The following is a 23,204-nucleotide window of genomic DNA, read 5'->3' as shown; positions in this document are numbered from 1 at the left end:
GTATAGATTTATATCACATAATATGCGCTGTGGTCCTGCAGTAAACCGCGACGTAGTAAACAGCAGGAGCATCCCTGGTGCAGCGCTGTGAAGCCGGACATTCTGTAAAATGTTTGTGCGCGCTCCCGTGCCGCCTTGGCTGGTGGCTGCAGTTCCCCGCAGCACCTGTCGCGGCAGCACTGAGGTAAATTTTGTAAAGCTGCCTTAAGTCCCTTTAAGGGTGACAAAACCCCTGCTCACTGATCATGCGCCACCCTGTGGTGAAACTTTGGTATTACAACCACACATAACTGATTTGAGGAGCTGACTTGAAGGAATATTACTGACAATAAAGAGGAAACGCTGGGATAAGCCACGCCCACCTGTTAAAAATCAAACATTGAGAGAATCAGATCAACCAAAACAATATAAAAAGGGCAACAGCATGTGCCCGTGTCTTTCACATGCCTCAAAAGGAGCAGGAAGAAGAATGCAAATCAGTTTGCAAATTTGAATTCCCCAGTAGACAATGTGGGATCCTGAGCATGACCCTTGACCCCTTGAGCTCCTTAATATGGCAGCCCACCACATCCCAGAAATAGGAATAAAAATGGATTTCCCCAAGGGGATAAATTAAGAAGGACTGACTTAATATAAACTATTCAGAATACTTGGCAGTTACAGACTAGTTTTTTCATACCACTGGTATAAAATTAGTTAAAAAAAATATTTTCCAAGAAATAAGCTTTAAGTTTTTTGGGGATTTTTAATGAGTACAATGATCCCAAAGCAGAGCGAATAGAGTATTTTATTTGCTGTTTTCAGATTTTTTTTTTTTTTTAATGGAATCACATGTCAAAACTAAATTCTACCAATGTCAACATGAAAATCTAGAGAGTAGGTCAATGACAACCTGGAATAAGCCCTGTAGAAAGAAGCAGCTATCACCAACGCCTAAAAAATATTTATACGTAGCTTAGGCACTCAGATCAAAATGAACCGTGTGGATCATCTCACTGCAGTTACCAGGCGCAGCAGCTCTAGTCCTGTTTACATGATGCTTGACACCCCTGTGCTGGAGTGACTCGCTCTATTACATCCACATGATCTAAAGCAGTGTGAAAAACACACGTTGGCCCTCATTGGTTGTTTAGTTTGTTCAGAATGTGAAAATGTTCCTGCGCTGCTCTAACGTCAACATGATCAACGTCAGAAATCCTGACAGATGAAGTGTCAACAGACAGAAAAACCTTTATTTTGTCCCAAAAATCTCCAACAATTCCACTCAATGACTCCATGAAGAAATAAAAAAACTGAAACTTCGATCGAGAGAGCGTTCTTCACTGGACATCAATGATTAGATGAAACTAGAAAAGTAGAAAAAAAAGATTTTGCATGTAGGGCTGCATGTTAGACCACCATGAAATACACACACAAGGAGACTCCAGTATCCGGTGCTGATGTGATTTGGACTTTGTTATACTTTCAAATAAGAGCATATCTCTCTCTCTTCTTGGACCCAATTGTAACCAGGCGAAACTGCACCATGCACATTTTTCTTCTGGAATAAATTAATTAATTAATTAATTAATCGGCACTTCCCAGAATCAGAGTTTCAGAAGCCGAGCTATCTGCAGAGTTTTTTAATTTTCCCTCCTTTATTTATGAGCTTCTGTACTTCTGCCATCAGGTTTGAACTGATGAAGAGAAACGGGCTCCATTTTCAATCCAGGGCAGCATGGCTCCATCTGACTGAATGCACAGTGCACAGAAACTCATTTATTGCAGTTGTGTGTACTGTGATATGCATTGATGTTAATCTTGTGACATACTGAGCTGCTCTGGTTGTCTTCCCGCTAAATTTCAATGAGATTTCAAAATCAATCAGCTGCTACGATACCTTTTTTTTGTCACATATCAACTGAACATTTAAGGTGGACTTACAATGCTTTACAAATGGTTTAGTAGTTTCAATGGTTAATTATGAGTTTTATTTTAAATATTGATTGAAATATCATCATCCGCTCAAGACACAGAGCAGCAGCAACAAGCAAACAGATGAGGCTTGTGCCAAATTACAAGCTTTATCACCGGATGCCTTATTTGTCCCACTTGAACGTAAACATCTGTCCCAGCGCTGCCCGGATTCTATCCCCACCCTGAACTAACAAACCATTCTTCCTCAGTAACTCTTCATGAAATTATCTCCTTTACACACACGAGTCCACTGAAACAAGCTTCTGATTTGTGCGTGTGGCAGATCGCCTCATACTGCAAATTCAGCTCCACCTTTTAGGGACAACAAGCAGTTGGTTCAACCGGTGCAGTGTCAACCGGCGTGCTCACACTTTTCATCCAAACTTGAACTAGTAAATGAAACAGAAAAGGAGCCTTATTAAAGTTCAATGAGCCAAAATCTGCCAGCCAGAGGAACGCTCCTGCTTTAAAAGAACAAAAAAAAAAAAAACAAGAAAAACATGAAGCTTTGATAAATCTAACTGCTGTGTCTGGATTATTGTTGTGGTTTTGATCACACTGTTTCACTGAGTAAAGTGAGCTCTCTAACAAAATATTTGGCCATTTTACAGTATACTTTCATTGAAAATACTATAATTTAAATGTTTTAATTATTTTTCAACGTTTTGGAAAAATAAAATTATAAATATTTACTCATAATTAGTTTGATTAGACTAAAGGGGGAATAACTGAAGTTGTGATTATTCTTTCAAATCGATTATTACTGTTATTTCACTGATCCGGCTCACTTCAGATGAATTAGTGCAGCATGTGGTTAAAACGAGTGTGACTGCTGCTTCTGAGCCCACAGAGTGTGTATCGGACTGCGAGCAGCTTGAGAATGTCGTCTCATCAGACCGGTTCGTCCACTGAGGCGAGCGCTGACTCCGCCCCCTCTCCGTCCAGATGCGGACCTCCTGGCTCCCTAAGCCGACATGGAAAGCAGTTCGAATAGATTTGTTTTTATAAAAAGTCCAGCGTCCTTGTCGCCATCCTTATGAGCTGACCGCTGCCCCCTGCTGGTCACACCAACGATCCATCTTCTGCTCGGAAAAAGTCTCCTTTTATTGTTTAAAGCGACCAGATATGACGCCACGGTCTCCGGGACCGGCCCGGCCGTCAGCGCTGCAGCCTGATGATCATGTAGTAGAGCGTGAAGAAGACCAGGACCAGACCCACAGACACGTAGCACAGGATGCGGCGGTTGTCTCTGCCGGACCGGACCATGGTGGAGAAACGCTTGACGCTGCCGGTCAGCAGCCCCGTGGCGCTCAGGAAGTTGGAGTCCTGAAACAAAGAAGGAAAGGACTCAGTAAGTCCAGCTCAGGACAGTGGACTGACTGCATGGTGGGGTTTTGAGGTTTTAATAAACTAAAAACGTTCCAATGCCTCACCATTCCATCCAGGTACTCGTTCTGATCGTCTGCCTCTCTGTCGATGTCATAAGCCAGCTGTCAGGCAAAAACAGATAAAAACACACCCCAGATGTTTGTTTGTAAGATGAGAAGATTTAGTGATTTATTATTCTTTACATCCTGCCTTTGATCAAACTGGACACACAAAGTGAGCAACCAGCAGCTCACATCTGCTGCAGTAATGATTCCATTGCTCTCCTGAATCAAAACGACTGATGAGTCAAGCTCATCAACGGCAGGTTGAAAACATGGATGACTATAAAAAGAGCAGATCGATGAAAGATCTACTGTGTATAATATCAAAAGACTCTGAGAACCAGAGGAAATCCAGGCCAAAGTCTGAACAGACATTGGTGATTTTCAAGCTCTGGAAATCTCTGTATAGGCTCAGGATCAATTCCAGAAATGATTGTCTTTGAAAGACATAGAATCCACAAAGCTGTATCAGTTTAGACCTACACATGTCCCCATCCAGAGTTCTCTCATTTCCCAGCATACTGGCTCCAGTAAAGGATTCCAGGATGTCTGCACTCCACATATCTCAACAATTACAAACATTTGGTGGACCATTAAACTAATAACCGTCACTGCAATTCATCATCAGACAGGAGAGAGCCAACACTCCACTTTCCTGGCTTCCCAAACATTTACAGACTGTTGTGAAATACAATCCTGGAGAAAGTTCACAATATAAGGCAGTCTGAACAAACATAACTTCAAACTAAAAAACAAGATTAAATACACAGTGAGGCTGTTACCCCTCAGAGAACCTCAAGTAAAACTGAATATTCGGAAATTTGTGAAAGCTGAATGAATAAATGAAAAGCGATTGGCCTGGATCGTATTAGCTCGAAAAGGTAATAATTATAACTGGAAATCCAAACATGCATATACAAAATACAAAACAACTATTAGACAATGTGTTAATAAACTGCTAAATTAATAAAGTGATTGTTCTCGACATACAGATTTTAGTCTGGAGACTTTGGTTGCCAGATTCTCAGCCAGCCGCTTGTTCTCAGCATCCAGCATGTCGTCCACAGAGTCATGACCTGGGAAAGCACAAACACACGGGTTAAAAATGTCAACAATGCCTTTAATTTAGCTTTTCCTCAATTTGTAATGACGTGCGTGCCGAATTTCAACCTTCAACAAAACTCGTGAGAATGATAATTTCTGAAACTGTTTTACACCAAACACACACTAAAGAAGGAATCTCTGTCATACAGAGGAACCTCATTACTTTCATACAAAAAAAACAAACAAACATATAATCCAGATATATGCAAACAGGAGAACAGCCTTATTTTCCTCAAGGGGAATTTTAACCTTGATTTGACACCATAAGTACACAAAAATCCAACATCAAAGCACTAAATGTAACAAAAAAAAGACCTTGCTTGATGACTTTAAGGTGTAGGATGTTGGCTGATATTTGCAAAAACAAGTTCTCAAACTGACACACTTTCTAATATCCATACACAACTAAGGGCTGGATCCCAGAGTCCTCTCAGCCCGAGTACACACCGGTATCACAGTGAGGAGATATTCCAATGATCTGTTAGGGAAATGATTTCACTCAGTCGAGACATAGGATTATTGTGAAACCACGCAGCCGTACTGCTCCTCATGGCACTTTGAATCCATACATGCACTTTTTAAAACTTAGGAATCTAATAATAAAAAAATCAGGACGTTTGATTAGCTGAAATCCTGAATCTATCAGAAATAGGAAAAAAGAACATCAAGCAGGTGATCCGCTCAGAGTTGAAGAAAAGCTTTATAAAAGAAAATGTGATTAGCACAATGGGAAATACTATGCTTTCGATTTCACTTCGATTCCACTCGAGTGCCCTCATAAAATGTTCACGTGTCGTGTTTACATTTGGCAGGATGAGATGTGAGCCCATTTCAACAACAGACAGAGTTTACAGTGAGCCACGATTACTTTATAAACAGCAAGATGTATTCAACATACGTGTGCACACGCTCACAAAGAAAATAAACAAGATTAATCCAAAATCCGTTAAAAAATGCTATAATCCAATTTTAACGCTAGTTAGCATGCTAGTTAAACTCGAGGTTCCGAGCGCAACAAACTACAAATTCAGCGGTGAAAGTCACAGCTCGCGTGTGTCTGAATAACTTCAGTCACTTCACATCATCAGAACGTTAACTCTGCGCTGTTGGAGAAAACACAATCTGGATTATTTAGAAGTGAATACGTGTCAAAAACAGTACCTCTATTCCAGTCCGCCATGTTGCCGAGTGATGTCACGATCAGCTGTGAAGCAAGTCACGTGATCATCCGTGACGACGTCAGCACGTATGCTGGACGCACGCAGGATTTTAGATTTTTTTTTTTACTTACATACATTTTTTTTGTAACTTACATAGTTTTTCAGTTCAGTGCATTTAATAATATTAATATAATATTCAGTAAGATATGAAAAAACAATCTACTGCATTGATTCTCAACCCGTGGAACCCGACCCAAAAGTGGGTCCCTGCCCTGTTTTCTGTGGATCATGAGCCTTTGTTGCTTAACTTGATCATACTCCTGAACTGATGAAATTGATGAAATTACCTTGTACGAGCTGACAACCACCAGAATGTTAGACTATCTGAAAATGTACTGTAATTTAATCCAATGAATTTGAATATTTTTAATATTGGATATTTTTTTCCTGATATTGGTTGTAATTAAATGGAAAATGGATTTCATTTTTGTAACACTTCTTCACTGTTTCAGCAGGTCCCCACAGCACTTTACATTGTAAATCACATTCAACCGCTCACCTACACATCTCACCCACCAAACAGCTGCAATGCAAGCTACTGTCTGACTGAGGCTGACTCTGGGCTTCTATCCATCCTCCTCCACCTCGATCTGAGTGCAGTTTTTCCACACCATCTCCCACTCCGTCCTCCTCCACAGACTGGCAGCCACTGGACCATCAAACACTCTGTGGATGACACACTTTTCAGTGTCTTTTAATTCTGACAACCAAGACCTTTCCATAACCTCACTTCTCCATACCTGACACTCATTGAAAAACAAAACCCATTATTATTCTGTGAATCCATTCGGTGCAATTTGGAGTTCAGTGTCTTGCTCAGGAACACTTTGACATAGGGACATGAGGATATCTGGGCTCAAACCTGCAGAACTGTGCTTTAGAGTGGGTCCACTTCACCACCTGGTCCGCCCCTGTCCCACCTACACTGCAGGAAGAACAAGCAGCAGTTGAGAGGATGAGAGGATGAGAAGATGGAAAAGTAAACAAATGTAGCAGTGTTTTTTCAGTCATGGCAACCACTAATCACAAAGCAAACTTCCAGAGCTTTCAGAGCAAGAGTGAAGTCATATATCTCCTGATCTGTAGTCACAGCATGACCTCTTGATGATCACTGGCCACATGGTCCTCCTGTCCCTGTATGACCACCATCAGTGGGGTGTCCAGTTAGAAAAACAACATGTCAGACAGAGCCTTATGAAAAGTAGCATTTTAACATTTTCTACACATGGTTAGAGGGATATATCAAGACAGAGATGTGTGCATGAGTTTTGATGCACTCTGGAGTTTTTTTTTTAATTGAGGTTTGAACAAAACAAGCCATCAGCCTGAGAGCAAGGCAGCAGGTCTGAGCACAACTCTGCCTAACTCTACTAGTATCTGCTCTTCCCCAGCTTATGTAACAGCTCCCAGACTGCCATCTGTTATGATCTATTGCTTCTGGCATCAGACGATGTCTACTAATCAGAGTTTTATGACGCACAATAAACCCATTCAAGGTCACTGGAGTTTGACCCCTCTAACAGTGGAATGTGAGCCTTCTAACAATGAGGACTGTTTAAAGGAAACCCAAATATTACGAATCACCAGACCACAAGTTGCAAACAACATTACATTTTGACCAAAAACATTTTTTGGCCGCACATAGCCCCCACCCACCCACACCATGGACTGTTAACACTTCTGTCTAAAGCCAGATGTACAAAAGTATGAAAATCAGATATAAAAACTACTTTTGACAAGAGTCACAGACTAATACACTTAGCGCTCAACTGATTGTAATATTCATGCTGTTTCTTATTGCTGCTATTCTACCAGTTGTATACAAACACATCCTTGTCTATTTTTGCACAACTTTCTGTTTATATATTGGATATTTTGATCTACCTTGCACCGTTTTGTCTTAACTTGCTTTGCTATTTCAATGTTGACATTCTCTGTGGACGACAGGGGAAACATGTCCATATGAATATAAAGTCGAATTTAATTGAACTGAACTGAATTGGGTTGAATTGAGCACATACCTGCATTCTTAAAATATCAGACCCAGACTCCTAAAACTAGTTAAGTGACTCATCAACCACACCTGGGATTTTTAAAACCAGCCCAACCCAGATTCTGGATTTCATTTGCTCCTCCTGTGGCCCCAGAGGTTCAGGTTTCTGGAGTCTGGTCCTTCAGTCTTGACTGCTTCATGTTAGAGCTTGTTAATGACTGACGTCCTGACATGATGTCAGTCCATCTGGCTCTCCTTCTGCCTCATTAAACCAACGAGCGTCACCTCCACACCGGAAATCAAACACCTAAACATTCACAACAAAAGTAATGTACACTTTTGAAAAAGAATAATCATGTCTAGCTTTTTTTTCAGAGAAATTATTAAAATCAAGCACATTCATACGGGCATGCGCGTGCCTACACCCACACATACAAGGATTGAGGATTAAGTGTCTGTTAAATAGCTGTGTAAAGACCAGAAAACATAGTTTAGAGTTACTATCTTAATCGACTATTTTAGTGTGAAAGTTGAATTTTTTTTATGTTCAAAAAGATGTTCATGTGCGCCTGCTTGTGTTGTAGCACAAGCATTCAACATCGGTCTTAGTCTCGTTGGTTTGGTCTTGACTCGCTCTCGGGGAATTGTGACTCTTTTATTTTGACAGCCGGAAGTAGCTTCTCCGTGTTTAGCCCTTTAGCCTCCGTTAGCTTGATGCCGCTCTTCAGACTCACTACTGCTGTTCACAGGAATGCAGGCGTCGTAGCCAGCTGTAGAGTAAGTACCTATTGTAGTTTTCGCTCTTATATAGCTAAATCTCTACTTATTTTTCAGTGTTTTATTGTTACCAACATCGTATTTGATGTTTCGTTAACACTCGTGAAAAGTGGCGAGAGCCGGTTAACGTTAGCTAGTAAACCCGCTAAGCTAGCCCTTCGATTAATTTCTCCCTCTGGCTAAATTTCATTATGACATTATAGTCTCGAATAAACTGGTTGGAATCGATTGTTTGTTTCTAGTTTTGTAAGCTCAGTTTTTCCTAATGCTCGTTTGTAAAAGAAAAATCTGCGCGTAACTTAGCCGACTACATTGTATTTACATCTGTATGTCATTGTTTCTCTCTTTACATTTAGTTTTCGGTCAGTTTAATAAAAGGTTTTGAGTTATATAATATGATCCTAGGTAGTGTGAGAGCATCCAGGGGCTTTAATGAGTGGAGGGTGGTGTGGAGCAGGAGGTGATGTCAGTAGGACGGAATGCAGAGATCTGACATCAGCCTGGAAGTGTCTGAAAACTAAAGCCCCGTTCAGCCAAATAAGGAGCAGGAGCAGACCAGCTCAGGTAGCAGGAGGCAGCAAAAACCCACCAAACACTCACTTTTAGCCTCTTCCCAGGCTTTTAACCTTTCTCTGATGTCTTGAGGATTTTTAAATCATCTCCGATCTCTCTCGGATTTGCCCTTTTTTTCCTCTCTGTCGTTTTACAGCAGGAACAGTAATTGTTGGCATCGCTCCCACGCCATGGCTGGCTTCAGGCAAGAGGATGTGGAGCTGTATTATGAGATGGGAGAGGAGCTGGGCAGGTACGCACTTCTCCTTACCAAAGTATACGGATTCCCCCTGTGTATGCATGTGGAAACAAATCTCTATTCAGTCATAGCCTGATCATAATCATACTGTTAATATACCACCTTCTGATCTCTCCCTAAGCTGCATTTATGAACACAAATTCTGCCTTTTTATACATAATCTTTCTGTAACTTGTGCAGATATAGCAGCAAAATTCACCTGGGATGCACCTTGATGCAGGTGCTAACTGCAGATTGAGGATCTAATCCAAACTGGGACATGTATAGCGTGTCGTCTGTAGAAAATATTATGTTAAATAGTTTTTATGCTTAGTCACAAGACTGCCATCCAAAAGGATGATATGCAACTTTCTAACCAGGCTGTCTTATTCTGCAGTAATGCAGCAAATGTGTGACGTCACTGAATCACAATGTGCCTTTCTATATCAGCCTGTGAAGGAGACTGCAGTGTGTGTGTGTGTGTGTGTGTGTGTGTGTGTGTGTGTGTGTGTGTGTGTGTGTGTGTGTGTGTGTGTGTGTGTGTGTGTTGGGAAAGGTATGCAGGCATTAAATGAATGAAAATGTAGTTGTCTGGTCAGTCACATGTGGTGAAATGTTGTTACCCTGCTTAAAACTATCGACTGTTATGTGTTTAATCTGTCACTGGTTTTAGATAAATCCCACTCATGTTTATGAATTCCTCACACTGTCCAGGGTTTCTTCTCCCTCACTGCAGAGGCACAATAACGTCAGCTTGTTGCAAAGTCATTTGTTTGTGCAACTTGACTCTGGAGTTACTGTCGTGGAATTTTATTTTAAAAAGTATCCTAGGCCAGTCACGGTGCAAAAAACCCCACAAACATATATTCCAGAAAAAACGTAAAATCCTCAAGTATATCCACTCTTGGTTCTTGAAGTCTTCCATCGTAGTTCTCCTCAGAAAAATCAGGCAGAGTCAGAGTCAGAATGCAAAAGGAGGACTTTATTCCCAAAAACACCTCCTGGCAGTCAGGTTGACCAAAAGAACTGACGCGCCGATCGCTCTCCGCTCCATCTATTTATACTATTTTTTGGGAGTTCGTCAACTCTCCATGGACTCTTCGTCAAGACACAATTGTTCCCCCCTCCCTACAAAGGTCATGGTCCGTGACCCCTTGGGAGGCCCTCTCAGCCTCCATCAAGTCTCCATCAAGTCTCCATCAAGTCTTCCCAAATCTCCATCAAGTCTTCCCAAATGCCAGGTGTTGTGCAACAAATCATGATGTTACATTTCTTGTCCAATGAGCCTCATTTACACCAGAGGGAGATAGAGAGACAATTGACCTAAAGTCTTGACTTTAGAAAAAACAAACTGTCCAGCTGCCAAGAGGCTGCCATAAAAATGAAACATGGCAGGCTGGCGAACAGAAAAAGGATACATGTCTTTTCTATGCCTGTGTCTACTAGCATACTATAACTAACAGAGACATGCATTACATGAACAATAGTAAATAACATAATATAATAAGCATGATGTAAAGAATATTATAAAATTATTCTACATTACCCAAAGCGCCTCAACCTTAAGCTCAGTTGTTTTAAAACAAAACTGACAGATAAACTCACACTGTGATTTCTTTTAACGTAATGGTTTTTTAAATCCCTTGAATGAAGAAATATGATGGAGAATATTCTGCTGTTGTGCACCAACATGCCACGGTGTTCACATGGAAATAAAAACAGCCTTTGCCTTGCACGATTACCTCGGTTTAATTCTGTAATCATCCTGACATAAAGGCTAATGAAGGCCATCGCGATTACATGATCCTCATTGGGTTTAATGGCTCCCTCCCTCCTCCTTGCAGCGGACAGTTTGCCATCGTTCGCAAGTGTAAGGAGAAGAGCTCGTCAGTGGAGTACGCAGCCAAGTTCATCAAGAAGCGTCGGCTGTCGTCCAGCCGGCGGGGCGTCAGCCGCGAGGAGATCGAGCGCGAGGTGAACATCCTGCGGGAGATCCAGCACAGCAACATCATCACCCTGCACGACATCTTCGAGAACAAGACCGACGTGATCCTGATCCTGGAGCTGGTGTCCGGGGGGGAGCTCTTCGACTTCCTGGCCGAGAAGGAGTCCCTGACCGAGGAGGAGGCCACGCAGTTCCTCAAGCAGATCCTGGACGGCGTCCACTACCTGCACTCCAAGCGCATCGCTCACTTCGACCTCAAGGTCAGCAGGCGGGAGGGGGACGGGTGGGCCGAGGGAGAGGGGCAGGTGGCACATACTGCAGGCATGTGGCAACTTCAGCAATACTCTGAGTAAATAGTAGCTAGATCTTCTGCACATGCGTGAGCAGATGGACAGTAATAACAATGTTTGAGAGCGTGTCAGGACTCCCTGTCCATTATTTTCCTGGACTTGGTAGTTTTGTATTTGGGAGTCACCATAATAGTGATTCAGTTTCAATGTTTGTCTCTTTAAGCGGCATTTTAAATGTGATTGCATAAAGATCATTATAATTTACATACTTCTGGTGTAATGTAGTAAGATAAAGGCGGAAAATGTAGAAAGTTTCCTTCACAGAGGAGCGTCTAACATGAAGTTTATGCGTTTTCAATCTTCCAGCCTGAAAACATCATGCTGCTCGACAAGAACGTTCCCAACCCGCGCATCAAGCTGATCGATTTTGGAATCGCTCATCAGATCAAAGCAGGGAACGAGTTCAAGAACATCTTTGGAACTCCAGAGTTTGTGGGTGAGATGCGGCGTCCTCCTCCTCCTCCTCCTCCTCCTCCTCCTCCTCCTCCTCCTCGTGGTTTAAAGAAGAAAAAGTTCCACGTTCACCACAGTGACAACATTCCCACATCTGCTTCGTGTTAAACGCTGCTTTCCTTTGTCCTCCTCAGCTCCAGAAATAGTCAACTACGAGCCGCTCGGACTGGAGGCTGACATGTGGTATGATTTCAACTTGTTTTTTTTTTTTGTTTTTTTTTAACCAACTCATTAAACACTTTGAATGAAATTCCTGTCCTCCTCTCTGCAGGAGCATCGGAGTGATCACGTACATCCTGTGAGTAAACGCTTCTCAGCGGTCCGTAGTGGGAAGGGGTGGGTCCGCACCGCGTCGTGTGAGGTCTGAAACAAACTCTGCGTCCCTCCCAGATTGAGCGGGGCGTCGCCGTTTCTGGGCGAGACCAAACAGGAGACTCTGACCAACATCTCCGCCGTCAACTACGACTTCGACGAGGAGTATTTCAGCAACACCAGCGAGCTGGCCAAGGACTTCATCCGCCGTCTGCTGGTCAAAGATCCAAAGTGAGAACGCGTCCGTGACGTGGAGAACCGTCTCAGTCTGTGCCTTGGTGTCAATCTGAGGGTTTACTGTCCTCCGCAGGAAGAGAATGACCATCGATGAGAGTCTGCAGCATCCCTGGATTAAGGTGGGGCTTCAGGCAGCACATGCATGTAGCTGCAGATAGTTCTAGTGACACACACACATTGTTAGGAATGATTGTTAGGAAGTGTGGGGGTTTCAGAGAGATCAAGGGGTCAGAGAAATTTACAAGAATATTTTTCGTCTTAACTTTCTGAGAGAAATTCAGTTAGAGGAGACAAATGAAATGAGGCTTTCTGAAACCTCATGGTGAAAAAACGTATTTCTGCTGGAATCAGAGCAGGTTTGGCTGCATGTTTGACATCAGTCCAGCCGGTGAGCGATCAGTGAAAACCTACTGCTAGCGATATAGCATTAGCATCAAAACCATTTGTTTAGATGACGGCACATTTCAATACATTTAAGACGTCATGTCTGAGTGTAAACTCTCTTCGTACTCAGGTTATCAAGAGGCGCAACGTCCGCCAGGAAGAAAGAGACCACAAGACGGAGCGCCGGCGCCTGAAGACCACGCGGCTGAAGGAGTACACCATCAAATCCCACTCCAGCATGCCGCCCAACAACACCTACGTCAACTTCGAGCGGTTCTCTCAGGTGCTGGAGGAGATCGCGGCGGCCGAGGAGGGCCTGAAGGACCTGGAGCGCAACCAGCGCTCGTGCCGGGACGACGTGGCGGCGCTGCTGTCCATCTACGAGGAGAAGGAGGGCTGGTACAAGGAGGAGAACCAGAGCATCTCCGGCGACCTGAGCCACGTCCGCCAGGAGCTGCAGCGCTCGCAGCTCCAGCGCAAGAAGTGCCAGGAGGACGCCCGCGCCACCATGCAGGCCGCCAACATCCTCAAGCGCAAGTTCGGCCGGCTGGAGAACCGCTACGAGGCGCTGGCCGAGCAGGTGGCGTCCGAGGTGCGCTGGGTGGAGGAGCTGGTCAAGTCCATGTCGGCGGAGAAGGACGCGCTGGGCTCCGGGAGCACGCCGTGAGCCGCCGCCGCCATCAGCTACCCGCCGCCGCTCCTCCTCCACAGACTGTCCACCGATCGAGAGAACGAGCCAGAGACCAAGAGGCGACACGCCGAAGCCATTCCACCAGCAAGACCATCATTCCTCTTTTTATACATTAAGTTATGATTTTATCCTGTTTATGTTTTGTGTTACTCTGATTTCCTTCCAGGCGGAAACGCACCGTTACGTTTTCTTTGTCAGTTTGGGACGCCGTCGTTTTTCATCTCCCCCTCCTTTTAAAAGCTGCTTCAGGCCTCGGCGCTGCAGACGGCACCGGATGGGTCCGGGAGGCGTTTATTTATGCGGTTACACGCATTTTTAGTTTTTTAAAAAAGTGTACGTGAGGAAAATGCTTTATTTTACCGAACATTCAGTGAAGAGCAGAGTCCTCTGGGTTTTAAGTTCAGCAGGTGAAACGGAGAAAGTTATAAACACTCTCAAGTATTTATCTTTATTTTAGAAATTGAGGAGTTGAATGTCACAGTCGCTTCTCTGTTTTCTCATTTGTACCAAACGTTGTTTTTTTCGATGACTGATTGTAGCGAAGCTTCGCCCCGGATAGTTCTGAAACGTATAAATCTTCATAGTGCCTGTAAACGGGACGGAGCTCGCTGCCCCTCGTCCCACGGCCCCGCCCAACCAAATAGCGTGCATGAACTCCTCCCGCAAGCGCCGCATCCAGCCAGCATTCCCCGTCTGAAAACAGAACGCTCACTGCGTAGAGAGACCCTAGTATTTTTATGTCGACAAAACCTACTTATTTGCACTTGAACGAGGATAGCAGTGTTCCAAAAATACCTATTTTAAATCGCCTCTTGATGTAAGAGAGAGCTGTACAAGTTTAATGTCCCGGCTTGTTTCAAATAAACTTATCATCAAACCTGCACTGGAGACTGCTTTGTGGTTTTTTTTTTTTACTCTGAAGCATTGGGATGTCCAAAAACGGACTTAAACTGACTTCAGCTGTTCTGTTTTCCTGTTCAATGATGTAAAACATGGACTGTTATTCCCTTTTCACTTTAAATGAGTGATTTTAAACTTGGAAAAAAAAGTTAGTTAATCATTGATTTAATAGCCTGAGAGGTTATTTATATGTTCTAAACATATATCGTGGTACTGTGAGTGAATTCTTGACCCGGGTAAATACTGATCTGCACCATCCTGTGAAATATTTAATGTTTTAAGGGTTAAAGAGCAGAGAATGTGGGAATGTTTGAACCTCTTCCCGGTTTCCCTGCTGATGCAGAGCGTGAGCTTTACAATAGGAATTCAACACTATGCAGAAAAAGACACAAAAAAAGAAAAAGAGCCATATTGTTCAAATGGTTTCATTGCGGTGGTAATAAATAACAATAAATAAGTCATAAATTATCACAACGGTTTGCTCATGATAAATGTATCAAACTCCAGGCTGGAGATAAGGAGCAGCAATCTGCTCTGTAAACTTCGAGACTGTACATGTGTGAAGAGCGTAATGATACAAAAAGAATCGTTTAAAAACCATTTTGAAACAAATGGATAACCGGAGTCGAACTGCTACAACCACTACGATGAGACGAAGAGCACACACACACACACACACGCGCGCGCACGCGCGCGCGCGCGCGTGCGCTCATGTGTCTCTGAGAGCGTTGATGTGCGCGCAGAGCTTGAGCGCCGGGCCCAGTTTAAGGTTCATGGTGCTGACCAGGTGCTCCTCGGTGAGCAGCAGCAGCGCCTGGCCGTCGATCTCCTGCGAGCGGAACTCCGCCGCCACGTCCGAACCGCCTGGGGGGGCAGAGGGAGGAGCTGAGGCTCTGCAGCGTCCGGTCTGAACGACCTGAAGAACAGAGCGCTCACCTGGCAGGGCGCTGATGTAGGAGAACACCTGCTCCACGTCCCAGCCGGACGGGCAGCCGCCGTCCTCGCCGTCGGACACCGTGATGGTCTCCGGGACGTCCTGCTCCGGCTCCCTCTCGCGCTCTCTCTCCGTCTGCCTCCGCAGTCTGGTCGTCATGGGAACGGGCGGCTCCTCCGCCTCCTGCTCGTCCTCCGGGTCTCTCCGGGAGGAAGTGGACCGGTTCTCCTCCGAGTGGAACGAGGGGCGAGTCTGTGAGGCGATGGAAACTACATTTCTATCATTGATTTTTTGATTTTTCTCTGTTTGAAGCAGCTTCGTCCTTCCTCCACCTTGAGGAGCTCCGGTTTATTTTTAAACCTCAGCTCTGAGAGGAAGCAGGAGGTCACCAACAGCAGCCTGTACCGGGGGACAGAGCCTCACACACACACACACACACACACCTGTCTGAGGAAATGCTCCCGGGAGGCTCCGTTGACTTTGCCCGGCGGTCGTCCTCTCCTGCCCATGGGCCTCTGAGCCCAGCGCGCCGAGCGCTGCACGGCCACCCGCTTGCTGCAGCTCACGCTGTACCTGAACACCAGAGCCAGGAGACCGAGGTTACAGCTGCCTGGGATTTATGGAGCCTGGAAAACACTCCAGGCTTTACTTCTGGTTTCTTTTTTTTGTATTTAAGAACAATTTTAGTTGTATGAAGGAAATAAACAAAAAAAAACATTCAGACGCTACTCAGCGGAATGAAAGTATTCATTAAAATGAAAAGGAATTAAAAAATGAAATGAAATCAAGAATGAAATGAGTTGAAGAAAAAAAAAATCAAACATTTGATGCCTTGGTTGTTGTTTCTATTCCCATTAAAAACAACACTGCTGCATTAAAACTGCTGCAGAACTCAGCTGCTTTTACGAGGACCCGACCAAAGAAAACACATGCCAGCAATCTCCAAGTCTCTCACCCTCATTTTAGAGAATATTTTGAAGTTTTTAAAGATTCCTTTGAGACTGTGACTTGTTGGTTTCCTCAGCTGTCTCCATCTAACAACACACTGTGGTAAAAACCTAAATTGTGAAGTGTGTGAAGGGCTGCTGTGTGTTTTTATGGTGTGAAGCACCGATGCTGCTTCTGTTTCTTGTATATGAAATGCTGTTTAAATAAAGTGTGTTTGATTGATATCATGTGGAGGAAACACTGTTAGTTTTCCATGTTTTCTGTTCAGACTCCAGCTTTGTTTGACCTCAGATTCAGTCAAAGTTAAGTTGAACTGAATCAATACAGTCTAAATGCGTACAAACGTATATATATATAAAGTGTATATAAACTGGTGCTGAAGTCCTGCTTTACCTTCGTCCACACGTCATGGAGCAGAAACGTCTGGAGCGCAGAAACGTGTCGGAGTAGCCGGTGTTTCCGCAGTACTCGCACTGCAGCACGTCGCCGGCGTTCTCCCCGAGATCTGCAACTTCAGAGGGTCGGCCGTTAAAACACACGCCTGTAGGTTTGGTATGAGTTCTCCTCCGACGGCAGAGTCCTCCTCACCGTCTGCCGCCGGGGCTTCGTTTTCCATCTCAGACTCCGAGGAGTCGGACTGGTCGGCATCCAGAGGACTGTCCTCCGCCACGTCCCCGTTGGTCTGGCCCTCCTGGGACTCGGGGAGCGAAGCCTGCTGGTCGGCCAGCAGCGAGGACGGACCCACCTGGAAGACGGAGCACGGACAGGAGCGTCAAGTCTGAGGAGACAGGAAGTCGGGGAGGAGTCACTAAAGCGGCGCCACGGACCGGGAAGGGCTCCAGGCCCTCTCGGATGATGAAACCCTCCACCAGGTGAGTGAGGACGTGCGAGCTCAGGGTCCTGTCGGGGCTTCCCGGGAGGCTGGAGGGGTCCGACGGGGGCTGGCTGGGCCCGCGGACCGCGACCGGCAGGATGGGAGGAGGGAGAGGAGGAGGAGGAGGAGGAGGAGGAGGAGGGTTACTGGGGTCGGCGCTGGAGGGGGTCAGCTGAGACGACTCCTCCTGTGGCGACTGGGAGCGATGGAAGGATGAACACGCCACTGTCCAACAGGAAAAACACACACACATTATCAGATCTATTAGCTTTAAATAAACTTCACTTTAGTGGTAATATTAACAGTTCCTGAATCTGGACTACAGAGGTCTGCAAGCTTTATGACCAAAAGAGCCATTTTGGTGAACATTCTGGTGACTTCCTGACAAGTCAAGTTGGTCTGGAGCCACAAAGAACGTTTAACCTTTAAAATGAAACTAATGCAGCTCATGAAGTTTTATTTATAGTTTTGATGCACAAACAAAAACTACATGGTATGATGCATTTTTAAGGTTTTAACTACAGTTCATGATAGTGAACATTCTATTACATTTAATTTAATTTTGACCTTTTACCTGATTTTAACAGTTTTTAACAGTTTCGCTGCTCTTTTCAAGGTTTTTTTGCTGACAATTTTGAAATTTTAACTGTTTTGTTTTTTTCCAGCCACATTTAATGTTCTTCTTTTAGACATTCTAGATATTTCCGGGATTTCTTAATCCGTTCTATCATTTTTCCCACATTTCTTGTGGTTTTATCTATTTTTCCCAATTTTACATGTACCTTTTTTAAATCCCGTCTGAATAAATCATTTTGAATGGTACTCTAGTGTGTGACTATAATAAACACAACTTCAATGTTAATTCTCATTTCATGTTGTGAAAGCTTCGTGGAGCCGCTGCAGAGGGAATATAAAGACACAGATTGCAGACCACAGCTCTACCACATACAGATGATATGAGCGTCTTTAGCACATCTTGATGTACTTTTCCAATCATTAATTGGCCTTTAAAACTCCGAGCGATGAAAAAAAAACCTACTTCACCTCAAATCCGAAAAAACACAAACAGAAACAATTACGTTTCACATTAATTACATTTCTTTTGAAAAGTTATGGTATGTTCACTGTGTGATTGTGTTGTCGGGTCTCTGAACTGTCCTTTTCTGCAGTCATCCCACGGTTGATGTCAGCCATGTTTATGTTTACAGCATCATCTAATAGAGTAAATTGATTCTAATTGAACTGAAGTGGGTGTAGAGGCCACAGTGACTCATTACACCACCTTGTGGTTTAGAGAGGTACTGCACACCAAGACATGAAATGGCTGGTTGGTTAGCTTTAGTAAGTAACATTTAGACATCTTTGTGACCACATATCTGATGTGGGTTTGTCCTTCTACCCTCCAGACACTGACCTGCGCCGTTGTGCTTGGCGGCGGCCGTGAGGCTGGAGGGACTCCGCTCCCTCTGTGGGCCTGCAGACCCTCTGCCCTCCTCTGAGCTCAGGCCGTTCTCTTTGCACTTGTGTTCCGCCTGAAGCCGGCCGGCCTCGCCACGTCTGACCGGATGCACCTTCAGGTCGACGGCCACCGTCTGAGGGGGGGGCAGGTTCTGGTAGGGCATCTGGACCAGCGCCTCGGCCACGGGCAGCTCGCGCTCCGTCAGCAGCACCTGCCCCGACTGGACGGCCAGGGCCTGGACGGACTGCAGGGACAGCCGGTGGAGGGCGGCCGGCGGGTGGTGGGGCAGCCTGGGGAGGACCAGGGGGGGAGGCGGGGGGGGAGGGTGGTTCTGCAGCTGAGGGAAGGACGTCCGGCGCTGCGGAGCCGCCACCAGGGGCGGGGGCTGAGGCTGAACGGCGTGAGCCGAGGACGCCGGGGGGTCACTGCTGGAACCCGTCAGTCTCTTGACGGACAGAGGAAGGGGGCTGGAGCCTCCGTCCTGGGGGGCCACTCGGAGGGTGATGGGGTGGAGCTGTCTGTGGCTGGGGTTGGAACCTCCTCCCCCCGCGGCCTGCTGGACAATGAGCTGGTGGTGCGCCACCTGCTGGCCGACCGGACAGGACAACTGCTGCTTGACGAGGGCGTGGGGCTGGACGGGAGAGTACGCTGCTGCGGGGGGGGGGGGGGGGGGGGGGGGGGGGGGACAGGTGAGGAACAATCACGTTGAATATATTTTTATATTTTCTGTGTGGTCAAAGCGCGTTCACTGACCGGGGCCGATGATCTGAGGTCTGCAGGACAGACGGGGGGCGTCCGGGGGGGCCGCGTCGGTCGATGCGTCCGTCAACTGGTTGGTCTTCAGAGCACAGACTGAGGTCTTGGACAAAGAGGCACCTGGCGACAGAGCTTGGGACTGAGCGGACGGCTTCAAGATGACACCGTGCGCCGTCGCCAGGGCTCCTGGGAGATGAGCGTGCAGAGCCAGATTCTGCACCTGGACACAGAGACCGAGACTCACCGCTGAGTAAAGAGAAGCACGCCCCCACTGCAGCGTGTGGACGGACGTTACCTGAGAGGGGGACGGTGTGGAGGAGCAGGACGTCACAGCGGGGAGGCTGGACTGAACTGCAGCTACCGTGGCTGCAGGAGTGAGGATCAGCTGACAGGAGAAAAGCAGGTTAGGAATCACAAACTGACCGCAACAAAAAATAAACTTTACAGTTCAAATCTAAAGGTCATCAAGGTCATTTTCAGCCGATTTCAACAAGATGCTGCAGTGAAACTTTGGCTGAGGCATCAAATCCATACTGCAAGACTGAGTTTGTAAAAACATGCATAATTAAAGCGGTGCAGGAAGTCACAGTACTGAATTATAAAGAACTTCAGCAGCGCAGCTTGAAACTTCTGGAAATGGAGAGTACCATCTGGGTGCGGAGATACATCTGAGCCTGGTTACAGTTGGCCGGTCTGTTTCCCAGGAGCATGGCCTGCTGGGATATGGTGGTGGAGGCAGCGGTGGACGTTTGGGTTCGACTGATGAGCTGAGCCGTCACCGGAGACGCTGGTAAAGCGATCTGGAATTGAAAGGGGATTTTCACAATACTCATGGCTGTTTTCCTTCATGTGATTGAAATGAACAGTTGTAGTTTCAGCACCGTGTCCTGATTAAACTTTGATATTTTATATAATGTGATATTCCATCAATTGTTCAAAATGTATTCTTTTTCCATTGAAAAATGAGGTAAAGACGCAAATGAGTTCTACCATATATCAAATATGTGGTAATGTACTACTTGGAATGGTTAATATTCATGATCAAAGTAAAAAATGTGTGAGAGTGATCGATGGTTACCGAGCTTTGGGAGCCAACCACAGCCGGCTGGACCAGACTGGAGGAAGCGGGCGTCTGCCTCTGGCAGACCGAAGCCTGGAAAGCAGGAGGAGACATTAATGCCTTGCCGGCCGCGGTTTTGCACCGTCACGCCCCTGGCCGACGCGCCGGCTCACCTGCTGTATGGTGGCCAGGCTCTGCAGGTGCGCCGGGTGCTGGTGCTGCTGCAGGGCCGCCGTCCGCAGCATGAGGTGCTGCTGCTGGGCGGCGTACATCTGGTGCAGGTACTGCGCCGCCATGCTCTGCGGCCTGTGGATGGAGTGCTGGATCACCTGTTGGACCACACACACTGTCCACTATCTGCTGCACCCGCCGGCCGGCCGCAGCCTGCAGTCTGTTACCTGGACCGCCTGTCTGTCGGGCGGGACGGCGCTGAGGGAAGCGGGCGGCGCCTGCGTGCACGCGGCGCCCGTTCCCATGGTGACGGCCGCCGTCTTGTTAGCGTCGGGCTGCTTCTCTCCGGGGCTCTGTCGATCCATGGCCCAGGTCACTTACCGATTCAGTCCTGGGGAAGCTGTGCACACATAAAAACAACGTTTATTCACGGACTGGGAAACTCCAGCCAGGAAAAAACACAATTTCATGAAACTAACCTCTATTCAGAAAAACGAACTTCTTATGTACATAACTTTAAATATGATACATTCAATCAAATATAACAACATCTTGATGGAAACTTCACACGATAAGAATAGAATAAATGAACCAACCAACGGATGTAAGGACTGATGGACAAAATGCATTACGGGTGTGAATAATTTATAGCATTGATTTTTAGAACGGACTAAAGCGCTACAATGCAGATGGATTTTCTGTCTTAACATGAACGGTTAAATATGGACCTTAATAAAAACAAATGCTAACACGTGAGCAGTCTGAGAGAGCTGGTGATGCAGTCCTGGGATAATCAAATTCAAGGCTGAGGGAAATAGAGGGGCTGAGGACACCGCAGCGCCCCCTGTCGGATGGCAGATTACCTGCATTTCCACCACCTCAAATCAGTGTTTCCATCACATACTGACTGACAGCAGCACACAGACTGGCCCTAAATTAAATATAGTAGTTCAATTACAGTTACAGTCGCCATAAGTAATGTAAACATTTGTAGACTAAGACAGAGTGAAAATCAGTTATTAAAAAAATGTTTGATTTCATAGAAACAAGTAGTTCTTTTTAGTTTTACCCTCCATTTTTCAAAACCAAAAGCAAACTGTGAGACCACCCAATGTGTCAAACTCCTTTCAGTCTACACAGACCTATTGAATCCTGCTGGGACTGGACCAGTTAAATAGCTGCAATAAATACTCATAAATAGAATTTTTGAAGAAATATTTAAGATTTCCTAGTGATGTACTTCCAACAGATATGAGAACTGTTTGAAGCAGTCCACATTTTACAAAATCTGATAAAGAAAATAAATGCAATCACATCATAATGATGCAATTCGATGCTTCCTGATGCAAAATACGATTAAATGTCCCAGAAAAAGGTATTCCAACTGAAGCAGTCCTTCAATCTGCATCTTTTCATTCCATTTCTAATGTTTTCTTTGTTATCTTGTGGTCAGTGTTCTTGCTATATGTGTGAAAAATAACTTTTTTTCCGTTCCTGTGAATTTTTCTCACAGCATTATTCCATAATGCGCGATCCCACTGCAGATTAGCGACTGATCCATTACATGGGCTCACATCACGTCCACATTTTACAACAAATGGTCAGTGGGTGAAACTCGCAGCACGCTCCAGATGAGACATATTCCCACAGCTGGGGTTACCATTATATATGACGGCGCGTGGACTGTGGTGCGCGCGCCTGAGCCGGTTCTGAGGATGTATGATCAGAACAGACCGACCCGAACGCCAGATCATCAATAACAGGAATCATGTCCCGCACATCTGGATGATCACCCCCCTCCTCTCCCGTCTCACATCCCCCCTTCTGTCGGCTCCCCGCTCCCACTGCGCGTTACGCGCGCGCCATCGTTGCCCCGCTGTCTGTGTTACCTGCCTGCCGGTGAGAGACATGGACCATCCGGAGCTGAGCGTGTCCCGGTCCCGGCACGCCGTCCCACGCAGGAAGCCCGCCGGTGCGTCAGGGCTGTCTAAAATGGAGATGAACAAATCAGACGGGGTGGGGGGGCCGTGATAGCAGGAGGGAGGGGGGAGGGAGGGGGAGGGGGAGGAAAGGCTTGGCACAGCACCGCGCACAGTGCGGGAGGACCTTCCACAGGAGGAGGACCTGCTTCCACCCGGACGACATGGATCCTGCTGGTTTTAGACACGTCTAGGCGATTCCTGGTGCAAGACTGTGAATCAGGGGTGTCAAACATACGGCATGTGGGCCAAAAAGGGCCCACCAAGGGTCCAACCCAATGTTGAGCTACAACATAAATGTAATAACATCAATCTACTACTACTACTACTACTACTACTACTACTACTACTACTAATAATAATAATAATGTTATTATTATTATTATTATTATTATCATTATAATCATCATCATCATCATCATCATCATCTATTAGGAGTTTGCATGTTCTCCCCATGAGTGCCTGGTTTTCTTCCAGTTTC

The 23,204-nt window shown here is 45.7% G+C and overlaps 3 protein-coding genes across 4 annotated transcripts; 1 reads left to right on the top strand and 2 right to left on the bottom strand.

Annotated features, from left to right (window-relative positions):
- Positions 1 to 1,207: 1,207 nt before the first annotated feature.
- Positions 1,208 to 5,720, bottom strand: bet1l (Bet1 golgi vesicular membrane trafficking protein-like). Its single transcript, XM_030115050.1, has 4 exons — positions 5,652 to 5,720; positions 4,377 to 4,462; positions 3,390 to 3,446; positions 1,208 to 3,282 (listed from the first exon to the last, which is right to left on the bottom strand). The coding sequence occupies exons 1-4, from the start codon at positions 5,668 to 5,670 to the stop codon at positions 3,115 to 3,117; spliced, it is 330 nt and encodes a 109-aa protein (XP_029970910.1). The 5' UTR covers positions 5,671 to 5,720; the 3' UTR covers positions 1,208 to 3,114.
- A 2,687-nt stretch (positions 5,721 to 8,407) lies between these two features.
- On the top strand, positions 8,408 to 14,500 carry dapk3 (death-associated protein kinase 3). Of its 2 annotated transcripts, none has more exons than XM_030115048.1 (9): positions 8,408 to 8,480; positions 9,190 to 9,285; positions 11,115 to 11,475; positions 11,872 to 12,001; positions 12,153 to 12,201; positions 12,290 to 12,316; positions 12,409 to 12,561; positions 12,641 to 12,686; positions 13,082 to 14,500. In XM_030115048.1, exons 2-9 carry the CDS (start codon positions 9,224 to 9,226, stop codon positions 13,616 to 13,618), a joined length of 1,365 nt encoding a protein of 454 aa, XP_029970908.1. In that variant the 5' UTR covers positions 8,408 to 8,480; positions 9,190 to 9,223; the 3' UTR covers positions 13,619 to 14,500. The 2 variants fall into 2 exon arrangements, with proteins under 2 accessions (XP_029970908.1, XP_029970909.1); XM_030115049.1 differs by lacking the exon at positions 8,408 to 8,480 and adding an exon at positions 8,920 to 9,044.
- A 708-nt stretch (positions 14,501 to 15,208) lies between these two features.
- phc3 (polyhomeotic homolog 3 (Drosophila)) lies at positions 15,209 to 21,109 on the bottom strand. Its single transcript, XM_030116036.1, has 13 exons — positions 20,972 to 21,109; positions 20,747 to 20,902; positions 20,592 to 20,666; positions 20,161 to 20,313; positions 19,809 to 19,898; positions 19,511 to 19,733; positions 18,713 to 19,408; positions 17,252 to 17,523; positions 17,013 to 17,169; positions 16,818 to 16,935; positions 15,920 to 16,049; positions 15,479 to 15,728; positions 15,209 to 15,406 (listed from the first exon to the last, which is right to left on the bottom strand). Exons 1-13 carry the CDS (start codon positions 21,107 to 21,109, stop codon positions 15,252 to 15,254), a joined length of 2,613 nt encoding a protein of 870 aa, XP_029971896.1. The 3' UTR covers positions 15,209 to 15,251.
- Positions 21,110 to 23,204: the final 2,095 nt, after the last annotated feature.

This window comes from Salarias fasciatus, chromosome 18, assembly GCF_902148845.1.
Source record: "Salarias fasciatus chromosome 18, fSalaFa1.1, whole genome shotgun sequence".
Taxonomy (NCBI): Eukaryota; Metazoa; Chordata; class Actinopteri; order Blenniiformes; family Blenniidae; genus Salarias; species Salarias fasciatus.
The sequence above is the reverse complement of the archived record's forward strand: the minus strand, read 5'-3'. Positions and strand labels throughout refer to the sequence as shown.